General features: G+C 45.4%; 1 protein-coding gene across 2 annotated transcripts in view; it reads left to right on the top strand.

Annotated features, from left to right (window-relative positions):
• TMEM163 (transmembrane protein 163) overlaps positions 1-13,224 on the top strand; it is a 252,880-nt gene that overhangs the window by 147,832 nt on the left and 91,824 nt on the right. For both annotated transcript variants that reach the window (XM_061183348.1, XM_061183338.1), the window contains one exon: positions 12,406-12,449. In XM_061183348.1, coding sequence (XP_061039331.1) covers positions 12,406-12,449 — 44 coding nt within the window. The remainder of the gene's footprint in view (positions 1-12,405; positions 12,450-13,224) is intronic.

Below are 13,224 nucleotides of genomic sequence, written 5' to 3'. Positions count from 1 at the left end.
ACTGCTGCTGTCAACATTTTTGTAAGCATCTTTTGGTATCCATATATATGTATGCATTTCTCTTGGGTGTATAGTAGTGGAATGGCTGGGTCATAGAGTATGACTAGCTTTTATAGATACTGGCAACCAGTTTTCTTAAGTGTTTGTACCAATTTACACTTCCACCAGCATTTTTTAAGAGTTCCAGTTGTATCACATCCTTGCTAACATTTGAAATGGTCAGCCTTTTTTTTTCTTGTGTAGTGGTATCTCTTTGTGGGTTTTAATTTTATTTTTCCTGGTGACTAATGAAGGTGAGCATATTTTCATATGTTTCTTGGTCATTTGTCTATCATCTTTCATGAGGAACTTGTTAAGTCTTTTGCCCATTTTCCTATTGAGTTGTTTTTCTCTTTCTTATTGATTTGTAAGAATTCACATATTTTGGATAGAAGTCTGCTAGTAGTTATAAGTATTGCAGATATCTTCTCCTGCTTTGTGGCTTGCTGTTTTGCTCCTTTAATGAGGTCTTTTAATGTAGTTTAATTTACTGATCTTTCCCTTTATGATGAGTATATTTAAGTCCTGTTTAAGAAATCTTTTACTTTCCGTAAGATTATGAAAATATTCTCCCATATTATATTTCACATATCTCCTATGTTGTCATTTACTTAGCATATTTATATCTACAGCTCATCTACAATTGTGTTTTGTGTATGGTATAAGGTAGGGTCAGCGGCCCAGCACCATTTATTGAAAAGGTGTTTTTTACCCCCAGTGTACTTCAGGAGTATCTTTGTTGTAAATCAAGTGACCATATATGTGTGGTTCTTTTTTTGTTTTGTGGTCTTTCTGTTTACCCTTGTGTCAGTACTATTCTATCTTAATTATTAGAGCTTTGAAATAAATCTCAATATCTGGTAGTGACTATCTTCCAGTTTTTTGTGTTGTTCAGGACTGTCTTGCCTATTTTGACTCTTCAGTTTCTACTTAAACTTTAGAATCATCTGATCAATTCTCTCACAAAAAACCTGCTAGAATTTTGATTGCCAGTTGTGAGTCTTCTAATCCATGAACATGGTACATCCTTCCATATGTTTAGTCTTCTTTAATTTCTCTCAACAGTGTTTTATTATTTTTCTACGTAGAGTTCTTACACATTTTTCATTAGTTTTTCCCCTAGGTATTTGATTTTTATGCTGATGAAAATAGTATCTTTAAAAAAATTGCATCTTCTTACTGTCTGTGGCTAGTATAGAAATAACCAGTAATTGTGTGTTAACTTAATGTCTGGTGGCCTTGCTGAATTAATATCTTAATTCTCTCTGGTTCCCTGGTTCTGTCTGCCAGTTTGCCATCCTCCCTGTTCTAATAATTGGGGCTGTATGGAGAGCCGGGGCATGAAGGGAGCGTCATGCAGCTTTAATTTGAGTACCTTTTCTCTGGATGGTTTACATTCAGACTCAGTTATCTACCTTGGGGAGCATCTTCCTGCCCTGTGAGCATGGCTGAGGGTGAAACCTCTGCCCCTCTCCTTGAAGATGCCACTGGTTTCCCAACTGCCTGAGTTTTGTACCAGTGGCTGTCTGAGCAACCACTCCTTTGGTTTCACCTTCCTTGCTTTCTAGTGTGTGGAGTGTGGGGAAGGGGGAAAGGGTTCAGGAGTGGATGCTTCAGCTCACTCCCAAACTTGGAAAACTCACAATTCGATGGTACAGTCATCAAGAGCCCAAACAATGACCCCCTTACAGGCAACAGCAAGATTGAAGTATGTTATCAGCTCTCAGCATATTCCTTCTGTATAATGTAAACTTTAATGTATTTGGTAGATAGTCTTTAAGTTGGGGGTTTGAGGTTGGCCACTTCCTACTTTCTTTGATCATTATATTCTTTCTCTAGTTTTCCATGCTTCTTGTTGCTTTGGTGGGTTTTATAGAGAATGGTAGGGAGGGAGGGGAGAAAAGGCCTTTATTCTACCATGTTTAACTTTTATTCTTTGAGTGATAATGTTAATGGTTTTCTAATGACTTTGATTCAGCTCAAGTGAGTAATTATTCAGCACCATCTCTTTAAGCCAAGTCTTTGAAGTCTTATTCAGTGTATTCCTCTTCCCCAACAATATATTCTGTTTTTTAAAAAGTTCCTTTAGCAACTCTTTAAACCAAAGGAGTCCAATGTGTGGTATGTGTCAGCAGTGCCAGACTAAGGGGCATCTTAGTCATCTGACAAGGTTTGACCTTGGGTGGCAACATCGACACCATCGCGAGCTCTAGTTGCCCATGGCATTAGCTTTTGGTTCCGGTATGAATTAATGATTGCATGTTAAGTAAAAAGGTGACATTATTATTAAGGTTTAGAGATTTCTCAAGAATTTATTGCTCAATAAGCATTTATTAAACATCAACTCTGGGCTGGTGCTTTCACAGGCCTTGGAAATAGAGAGTTGAATACGATGTAATCAGCCTGATTTCAGGTCTTCATAGGCTAGTTGGAGAAGACACAAGGATCATTTCTGTGTGGTGAAAGGTGAGGGCAGCAGGGACAGGGGCTTTGGGTGCCAGAGGACAGATGCTGAGCCAACTTGGAAATAATGGCCTGAGAATGAGCATTCAAGCTTCAAATTCCCAGCAACCACACTCAGAACAGAAGGCTAGAGACGACAAACTGAGATTCTGTTTTATAAAATTCCCCCATCTCTGATTTCTGTTCAGTGAATGCTTTATTTTTGAGGCAAAAGTAGCAGCGTTCTATGATTAAGGGATAGTTAAGGCTTTTAGAGGAGGGCATCAAATCGCAGAGCAAGTCATGCCTGTATCCCCAGCTCATCACATCGTAGTGTGGCACATAGTAGATGCTCAATAAGCATTTGTTTATTGAATGAAAGAATGATTGGGGAGCTCAGGCTCCTCGTGTTCGTCTGGAGAGGGTTGCAGGACAGGGCCGAGTGTCATCTGAGGACCCCTGGCCAAGCCACCCACAGGCAATAGAGCTGTGCTCACAGTAACCAGAGCACAGGGAGGAATAAAATTATATGTAAGGCAGTTGATGGTCAGCAAGAACCTTTCTCCTCCCCTTAGTTCTGGCGAGTGAGGTCTTTGGAATGATTGTAAGAACAAGTGAGGGTGGATCGTTTACTCCACTGATGACAGTCCGTAAAGGATCATCAAAGTTGGGTAACCGTGCTCCCAGCAGCTCTTCCACCTCTTTATTCCCTGTTTGTAGAAGAAGCAAAGTGAAAGTGTGCTGTGTTGCTGAAGAAACTCTGGCATGAAAAGCTGGGCTCTTGGCTTTTCATCCCTGAACTGGTGCCTCCTGTGCCTTGGGACCCTTGAGAGCCTCTCGAAATCCCGTCTTTCCCTGTAAAGTGGCAATTGTCCCGTTCATGTTCCAGGAACGCTGATTTCCCGCTCTGGAGTGGGGGTGGGTGCATTTCATGTTACACTCACTGAAGCAGAGCAAATGAACGTCTGGTGTGTGTTGGAAGGAGTGAGGTGCCCTGGTCCAAGGTGGAGACTCTCCCTGGGTTGTTCTCATTCTGACTTTCTTTTTTCATGTACTATTTATTCTGTGCTGGCTCTTGGCTTTCTGGGTTCAAGGCCGTTCTGGCTCTTCCCATAGTCCCAGGTCTTTGTCATTTGCAGATGCTCCAAGTTCTCTTTAAAAGAATGGGCCTTACAGAGGCTGCTTTCTCTGTGATGCCTTGCAGAGTGCTGGCTGCCACTCCCATTTGCTCAGGGAATGGCTGCCTGGTCATGCATCTGGGCCTCTCGGTGCATGTTGAACCCCAGTCCTGTCTGCTTTCTCCCCAAAGACTTTGTTCACTGCAGGTTGAAGCTAAGCAGTAGGCATCGTTTCAATCAGTCAATCAATCAATCAATCAATCAAGCTGAGGTCTTTTGTGTGTTCAGGCATTGATTTAGGCATATGAGAGACACTGAGGAACAAAACAGAAAAGCCTATGGCCTTTGTAGTGCTTACATTCTAATGTGTGAAGTGGGGCAAATGGTATACAATGTTCATAGATAAGTGGGATGGTGTGGTAGAAGATGTATGTGCTCTGGATAAAGGAACCCTAGAGCATGGTAAGGGGAAGGTTGCAGTATTAGGTAGGGTTGCCAGGACAGGCCTACAAGGTGAGTTTTGAACAGAGACCTGAAGGCAATGAGGGAGTGAGCCAGTCGGATTCTGTGGTAAGAATGCTCCAGGTGGAAGAATGAGGTAGAACACAGACTAGCAGGAGCATGCCTGGCTGAGGGGAGGTCAGTGAACAGGTGCGGCTGTAATGGAGGAGGTCAGTGCGTGGGGCCTCCTCCATCATAAGGACCTGGGCCTTTCCTGGGAGTGGGACAGCTAGAACCACTCTGGCTGCATGTTGAGAAAGCAGGGGGACAGTTGGGAGGATGTGGGGAGTTCAGGCGAGACACCTTGGGAATTGCTTCCTGTTTATAAACCTGAAGGCAAATTCATCTTTCATTGCAAAGCTCCCCAGGTCACCATCAAATGATGCTCCTCGCCCCATTGCAGTAGCTCAAGGACAATATTTTCGGACCTCTTCATGACTGTCCTTGCTGTGGGTCACACAGGTTATTGTGGGTGTGGGGTGGTGGAAGGGACTTTATGGCCACTTTTTGTACATGACCTGCCTCTTGGTTATGTGAAAGAAAGAGAAACCTTCATAATCATCCCTGAGGTCTTGGCAAGAGTTTCCCTGTCTGCAGACAGGCAGAGCCCTGGAGGGTGGGTGGGCAGTGCCCATAGCCTGCCTGGGCTAATGACTGCTTCTCAGGTTCTAGGGAAGATGAATCTTTCAAAGAATGGTGTTGGCTTTGAGAACTGACCCACCCACCGTACAGCTTTCTGTAATTTGCTGAGAGCCAGGCCTGACAGTGGAAACGTTGGAGGCTACTGTTCATGCAGTAAAATGAATATTTAGCAGGGATTTTGCTGGGAACTGCATACACAGGTGAAACTACTGTCCTTTCCCTTAAGCTACTCAGGGCTATGCCCTCAAGCCTGCCCGGTCAGCTGGATACACAGAGGGGCCGGGCGGGTGAGCGAGGCCAGCTGGGTCCAATGCTGCAGGAAAGGCAACTGGCCAAGAACACGCCCCGCCCAAACACAGCGCTGCACCGCTGAAAGGGACTGCCCAGCACTGGTAGATCTCAGGTCTTCCTGACTTAAAAATGTTGGTAGCCAGTTCTGATGCTTGAATAATACTGTATAGGTCAAACAAAAACTTCTGAATTACATGCAAATTATGGTCTAGACAGACCAAAATATTGGGCTGGCCAAAAAGTTCTTTCAGGGCTTTCCGTACCATCTTACAATACAAAGTCCTCACTGTGCTGCCGCTGAAGACGAGTAGTTGAACGGGCTAAGCAGTTCTGTTGATTTATTTTTCTAACTGCTTTACCCTCTTCCTTCAGCGATGACTGAATTCAGCATCCTATCACTCATTTTTTGGTACGTTATATTCTTGTTTGAGTGGGAGGGAGCGTCTGGAAGCTGTTGGAGGTTCTCTTGAAGTGGGTCAGAACATCAGTCTATTAATTTTGACTCCTGCTGCTGCCTGGGTTGCAGCCAGCATGATGAATGAAGGTGGATGATGGAAGGATGGGTTCGCAAATCGCGGTAGCTCCGTAGCTGTGGGTGAGGTGGTTGCTAGGCATCTGGGGGACAGAGGTGGTCTAATTAAAGTGGGATTGATTTATTAACGGAGCTTTACTGGGCACATAATTTAGCAACTGGCAGGTGTTATGGGACCTGGGGTATTGCTAAAGAGTGCTAAGGCTCAAGACAATTATTGCCTGACTTCGGTGAGAATGACAGATGGGTCCTCATTGTTGGATAAATTTCGCCTGCAGCTGAAATAGCATTCTTTATTTCATCCTTGAGGGGCTTTCGGCCTTGACCCTCAGTTGCCTCGCTGGCTCTCTCACCTCCCTGTGCATTTCCAGGACCTCCCTGTGCATTTCCAGGGCACTTTGTCTGCACCTCTGCAAGTCTGCTGCTTACTCAGCTGCGGGATTTGCACGTGGCTTTGCCCTAGCAATGGGTTGCCTGGGTCCGCTCCGTTTTCCAGCTGTCCTTCTGTTTGAATTGGAGTTTCCAGCTGAAGTGATTTCTGGCCTGAGTGGGACTTAAAGAAGTTCTGGTCTTCAACCAAACCTGTATAAATATTTACTTAGGACTCCTGTTGTATGTGTGCTTCCGGGAGTGTAGCTGTTATTACCCCCTTGACATGTCAGTGAAAGTGGAGTGTAGGACACGCAAAAACCGCGGAGGCTGGAGGTCCCTTAGACGGGAAGTGACATTTTGCTTGTGTCCCTGGCCTGTCTGCCCGCACCATGCTTCTGAGAACTCTTTGGGGGCATTTGCAAGCTGCTCCTATAGGTGATTTGGCCTCGGGAGATGGATTTCAGAAATGGAGACGTAATAAAGATGTGTGTGGTAGTATGCGTTCCTCGTAGCCAGAAGCATTCGTGAGCTCACAATGCCGCCTGCTCTCAGATGTGCATCATAAATCTGATTTCTGCTGTGCTGATTTACATCTTTGACTATGTTGTTACAAGTCGGATAATTTTTCCCCCAAATAAAATGGATTTCTTTTTCTAACTTGAATGGTCATATATGAGGGTTGTGGAAAACGTAGGAAATACAAAAAAGGAGAAAGGAAAGAAATCCACTCAAACAGCCCTCAAATATTCCAACCCACCAAAGATTAACCACTGTTACCATTTGAGGGATTTTTAAAAAGTTGTTTTCAATGCATTTTTAAAGTGTAGTTGTACTGTATCACACATATCGTCTTGTCCCTTGCCCTTTTCTACCTAATTTTTTTGCTCAAACAGTAAGGAAATCTATTATCTCACGTAACTTCCCTCTTACTCCCTTTTGTCTCGGACAGAATGGCCTCATAGGTGCCAGGTGTCCCGCCTCAGGGCCTTTGCAACTGACTCCTCCCATTATCTGGAAGTTTCTTCCTCCAGATGATTGCACTGTTTACTTCCTCACCTCCTCCAGACCTTTGCTCAAGTCTCACCTTGTCAGTGAAGCCTCTTCTGACCTCTCCATTCAGTTTGCACCTGTACCAGGCAGAACCCCTCCTGACCTAGACCCATCCTTTCCTGCGGCACCCAGTACTGGTGGCACCAAATACGCCAGCTGTTTATCGTCAATACCATTATTCTGTCTAGTATGCTAATATCAGCGTTAGCCAACAGCACTCTTGGTAAACATTTTTGAACAGCTACGTATAGCTTATTCTTTAAATGGACCGTTCTTTAATCATTACCCTACTGCTGGATATTTAAATTGCAACCAGTTTTATACAATTGCTATTATAAATCATGCAAACCTACTGTGAAGCTTTTGTGTAGAAGGTGTTTGTCCATCTCTTAGGCATTAAAAGAGATTCTTGGAAAAGGGATGACTGGCTCAAGGTGTATTAAGACTCATTTGGCTGCCAGTGATACAAACTCAACTCAGACTGGCTGAAAAATTATTGGATATTATTGACCGATGTATTGATACCTGAAAAATATAGGGGTAGACTTCAGGTAGGGCTGATTCCAGAGGTTCAGTCCTCACCAGGGGTTTGATTTGTGTCTGTCTTAATAACTGCTTTCCTCCACGTTGGCTTCATCCTAAGGCAGCCTCCCCTCATTTAGGGCAGAATTGCTACTGGCAGCTCCTGTTTTCTTGCTGCCGGCTCTACTGTCCCCTCTTAGAAAGACATCCTCTTCCCAATATTTTCAGCAGAAACTCAGGACTGGTTGTCACTGGCTCAAATTGAATTGTGCCATCTGTGAATCATTAACTTTGGCCTCGGGACAGGGATAGACTAGAGTGGGGGTCCCAATGCCGTCCCACTCAAACTCCATAGTCTGAGGGTAGGGGATATACTGTTTCCCAGAGGAGACTCAGGGCCCTTCTACCCGAATGGGGAATGGCTGCTGGGCAGGCCCCAAACTATAGATCTTCATTGGACTTAGGAACACCTTAAGAACTCTGTGTCTTAGTATATAAAAAACAAGACACAAGACAGCAGGGAAAGTGCGAGGAGCCCAGTTGCTAAGCGTGCATTTTTGGGTGTGCTAGGCCAGCCTAATCAGATGGCAGCCTACTTCCACTCTGAACACGGGATCGGGGTCGGGGTGAGGGAATGAGAGGAGGGAAGACAAGGCCTCAGCTCCCTGGGGAATGAGACTCACTGGCCTGTAGGCTGTACCACCTCCTTGAGTGCGTGGTTCAGTGATGAGTGTTAGAGACAAGTTCTGAATGTGAGGAGCAGGAACATTCCTGAAAATTTCCCTGATTTTCCCACTGCTACCAGTGGTATCCAGATGAATCTGGAGGCTGCTGATGGTTGGGCGTGTAGCCGAAATTCGGCCTCTGTACACCGGTCCCGAATTGAATCTCGGAGACAAGAGTTTTGGGTAAAGTAGAAAAGAATAGCTTGGGCCACAGCAGGCTAATGCCCTCAAAACTACGTATCCCCACTTGGAGGGGGCAGTGAGGAGTTTTATAGTAATGGTTGAAAGATGAGGGCGTGATCAGCTCATGGGCATCCTTCTGATTGGTTGGAGGTGAGGTAATCGGGAGTCAGCATCATCAACCTTCTGGTTCCAACCGGTCTGGGGTCTGCGTGCTTGGGGGCTGCATACAGTTGACTTCTCCCACCTGCTGGGGGCTTCGGTATCTGCAAAACAGCTCAAAGATATTGTTCTGTGTATCTCTTGAGGGGGAACCAGGACCCTGCCCCAAGGCTGCACTATTGTTTCTTTTTTAAATTTTTTATTGAAGTAGAGTTGATTTACAATGTTGTGTTAATTTCTGCTGTACAGCAAAGTGACTCAGTTATACACATATATATATATAGACATTCTTTTTTTAATATTCTTTTCCATGATGGTTTATCCTAGGAGACTGGATATAGTTCCCCGTGCTAGACAGTAGGACCTTGTTGTTTATCCATTCTAAATGGAATAGCTTGCATCTACCAGCCCCTAAGTCCCCATAGTGGGAGTTTGCACTGTTGTTTCTGGGATGCTCCTCCCTTGTCTCTGCCTCTCTTCCCTGCCCTGATTAGCAACTGTTTGAACCTGCCCTTTGGAACTCAGGGAAGGTCATGGAGGCTGAATGAAGCCTGTTTCCTGCAAACAAGAAATGGGGGACACCGAAAGGCTTTTGTGCCCAGGAGCCCCACAGGGTCCTGCTGGGTTTCAGGTGCTCCATCCAGGAGCAGCTGTGGTGTGTGTTAAACAGCCTCACACTGCGTGCTGAGGGCCACAGAGATTTCATTATCTTCAGCTGGGCCTCTGCCTTGACCCAGAGCAGCCTTCCTAGGAGACCTCCACCCTTGCAATGGGATTGGACCTTGCCAGCTTGCAGCATACTGGTCTGAGGTCGAAATGGCCCTTTCTTCTCTGTTGTCCGGTGTTGAATCTAGCACCTGCCTTAAAGGCACCGCTGGACTTCTGTTGGACCTTTGATGGCTTCCCAGCTCCCCTCAGCCAAGTACGTGTGGGCTGCAGGGGCACTGCCCTGTAATCTCTGCCTTGGTGGGTCATCTTGGCCCAGGGTCTCTTCGAGTGGAACTCATTCTTAGCACGAGGAAGTTGGAAACGCCCTCATGGAAACCCCACAGTTGGCTCTCTTTCTGTGGGAGTAGCGGCTGTCTAAACCAATCCGACCCTTTCCTTTGAGTCCCTTCTTATCCCAGAATTAGGATGTGTCATTCAGGTTAGGGCCAAGGAAAATAAAGTCATTTACTCTTCAGAAATTCCTAAAAGTTGGGCTGACCTCTTCCACTTGTGTCCCGTGCTAACGACTATTTGCTGTTCTGTCTTCGCGAGAGCTGGGGAGTCGCTCCCAAAGGGAAGCTGCCAGAGCTGTGCCCAAGTGGACGGCCCTTCAGTGCTCCCTCGATTCCCCATGCAATATTCAGCCTTTCCCCCTTTCCATCGCATCAAGGAAATTAGATGGAGCCAGTTGAGAAGTAAATGAGACATGGGAATGCCTCCCTTCTCTTCAGGACTCTAGGTGAGCCTGGAGCCCTCCTGCTCCAGTTTTCCTTGGTGTGTGTGGGATAGAACAATATGAAGACTCCACTTGTGCTCTCAGTTATTCATCCACTGGGCAGGCTCAAGTCGCACAAGCAGAATTTTCCAGGATAGTTCTGAGAGTACGTGGAATCTGTAGCCCACTCTACAAATGCCTGGTATTACCGAATAACTTGATTAAAACGTTTTATAGCGATGGTTTACTGCTTGGAAAGCAGGAGGTCTTCTGTGAAAGCTAGTGGAGGGCTTTTCCAGCCGTGTGGTCCATTCCGTGCTGCCCTGTCCAGACAGTGCAGGTGGAGACGGAGAGGGGGATCCCGCCCGGGCAGCTCTTCATCTGAGGTATATATTGAGCATCCGTGCAAGATGCTAGTAAGAGTTACTAAGGTTTCCATTACTGGTAAAGAAGTCATCCACAAAAAGCACACAACTAAGATATCCTAAAAACAGATTGTAAAGGAAACAAACCAGATACTCATTTCGATTCATTTCTATGAAATTTTATTAAGCTTCATTCACAGTTACTGAGCGCTTACTGCGAGCCAGGATCAGTGTCTTACAGGGCACTTCACACCTGGCGAGGGGTCTGCTGCCTTTTTTTTTTGCACATGCCAACCTGGCCGGGAGTTGAGTTCTTTGGGAAGGTCCGATGCCCCTTTGCGCCATCACACCCACGTTGCCCTTGAAAGCTGCAGTCGGTCACTGCACACGGCTGGCTTTGCCCTTCTCCCTGTGCCAGTAAGAGTGACAGCAGGGGTGACAGGGGCAGCGCGTGTCACAAACACAGAAGGCCAGCAGTGTAATGGCTTGCACGCACCTCACATAGCCCGAGGACCCGAATGTGGCTGAGTCTCTGGAAAGGCTGGGAACCTTCGAGCAGCTAGCGGTTGTCTCTTGCCCCAGTGCGGTGCTTACCCCTGTAAGAGCTTGTCTCTCTGCTCCTCAGTCTGTAGCAAACAGTGTGGCCAGCCCTAGCTCTGGTGCTTCAATGCCAACAGCATCAATTGACCGGCTAGACTCTCTCTCTGTCTCAATTCTTTTTTTTTTTAAGTTTGAAACTTTATTAGAACACTTGCCAATCTCGTGTTGCAATTATCTGTAAAAATCAAGCCAGTAGTTGGTTGCTTATAACATTCAAAAATCCATCAAACTGTTGCCAGGCAAAGAAGATAGGTACATTGACATACTAGATTAGTTCTACCAGGAACTTGGTCAGAATTGGGAGAAATAAGTTCTAGTATATTTATCAGCTACATCCTTTAGAGCAATAAAATCCATTCTATTTCTGCTACACAGAGGAATTCTTAATTCATAGAAAATGAAATATGCTTGGGTCGCACTGGGTCAGATGATCCTCTCCTGGCTGCGGGCAGGGGTACAAAGCACAATATGGCCACCCGGGGTCCATATGGATAAGACAGAGAGCAGCTCCCAGAGAAGGGACATGTGCTGAGTTGAGTGGGAGTCCAAAGGGGTATTGACCTCCATGCCCTGCATCCATGCCTCCCTTACTCCTTGAGGGAGTGCTTGTAACATCTGTGCCCAGAACAATCCACTTCAAAGCCTTGCTGACCCCCTGGGTTGGGTTTCATTCTTTATTAGTGAGTGGATATATGCTTGTTTCATATGGCTTTTGCATGGAGACCTGCCTTATTAAGTCAAATTGAGAACTGTCTTTGAAGCTGGACATTGCTTTGGCGCAGAACAGATCACAGAATTAGACAAAAGTGCTACCCAATCAACTTGCCCCCCAAAAGGTCGACTGATTTTTGAATATGGATGAAATGTGTTTTAATTATAACTGTAACACCTACTTTTGTAGACACCTCTTGTTTAAGATAATTTGTTCTTTCTTTTTCTAGACAGTTTTCATGAGGTTCACACTGGATTTTAAGCTCTGGTGGGCAAGAGATTTTTTTCCAACCATTCCAGCAATGGTGTGTGCATGTAGTTACCACCACTAATTACCTTACTATGGGAACAGTTTGGATGGTTACAGTTTCACTTTCAAAGTTTAATATGGTTCCCAGCTCTCTATTCCCAGTTGTTAAATTCTCAGGGCCTCAGCTGTCATTTGATTGACAACTGCTTGAGCATTTTCATTCTGAAGCTGACCCTTTGCTGTTTCAGGGCACACTGGGAAGAGAGGGTGTTGCAGGTGAAGTCTGGACACTTTTCACATCGCTCTTGAATTTTTAAAATTCTCTGATTTGACAAGTACAGTTAATTTTTAATTTCCTTCTCTTAGAACTTTTCCATTGATGTGTAAAAGGCCATATCAAATATATGAATAGTCTCACAAATGAGAGAAAATATCTATGAGGTCTTAAAATATTCTGAATAATATTTTCTTTCTTTTTAGCTGTCTCCGTTATGAGGTACAGCGCCTCTGCTTTTGGGTTTGCAGTAAGTAACCTGAAATGTACTTTTATGAAGTTTTGCACGTTTTTCCTGAGCCTGCAAATCTCACGCTGGGCTCTTAATTAAGAGGGTGGTTAGCAGATGAGAGAGAGCATGACAACCACACCTTTTATGGAAGTGGCTTCTACAAACAGTTATAATTTAATAGAAGTAAACTGCAGTGACACTGTCTAATTCTCAACAAGAGATCAGGGCCACCATGTTTTCTGCAACTGGTTGAGAAGGATGTCTTATAGGGTTTTAGCCCTTCCCCCCACTCCCCAAGGTTTTCGGTTTGAAAATGGGCACACGCTGGAGTGAATGAAGCATTTGCTGGTGTGGGCAGAGGTGTTGGGAGTTAAGATCGGGGCTGCTGGCACTGGGACGTCAGTCCGTAGCCAGGCTAGGGATAACCAGCCTTTCCTGCCTGCTTCCTGATGGGAGTTGGTTAGAGAAAATGGGTCTCAGATGCTGAAAACTTGAGTGAAGTCTTCCCACACCCCTTTAAGAGAGGGCTAGTGCTTGTAATTTTCCAGATGAGAAGTGCGGTGCGGTGACTCATGCAGAGAAAGCTCCTTGAAACAGCCCTCCTGCATAGCTTCAGGGCTTCCTGTACCTGAGGGTGTGTGTTCCTGTTCCCAAACCTACTTCTTCCCTTTGTTGTGGGCAGGAACAGGAACACACACCCTCAGTGTTGTGAGGCTTGCAGATTCTTTTCAGAATCTTTTGAAAAGTGTGGACTGTCTCTCCAGAAAAGTGCCCAAATGCCCCGTACACACAC

Source organism: Eubalaena glacialis, chromosome 1, assembly GCF_028564815.1.
Source record: "Eubalaena glacialis isolate mEubGla1 chromosome 1, mEubGla1.1.hap2.+ XY, whole genome shotgun sequence".
NCBI classification, from domain to species: domain Eukaryota; kingdom Metazoa; phylum Chordata; class Mammalia; order Artiodactyla; family Balaenidae; genus Eubalaena; species Eubalaena glacialis.
The sequence above is the reverse complement of the archived record's forward strand: the minus strand, read 5'-3'. Positions and strand labels throughout refer to the sequence as shown.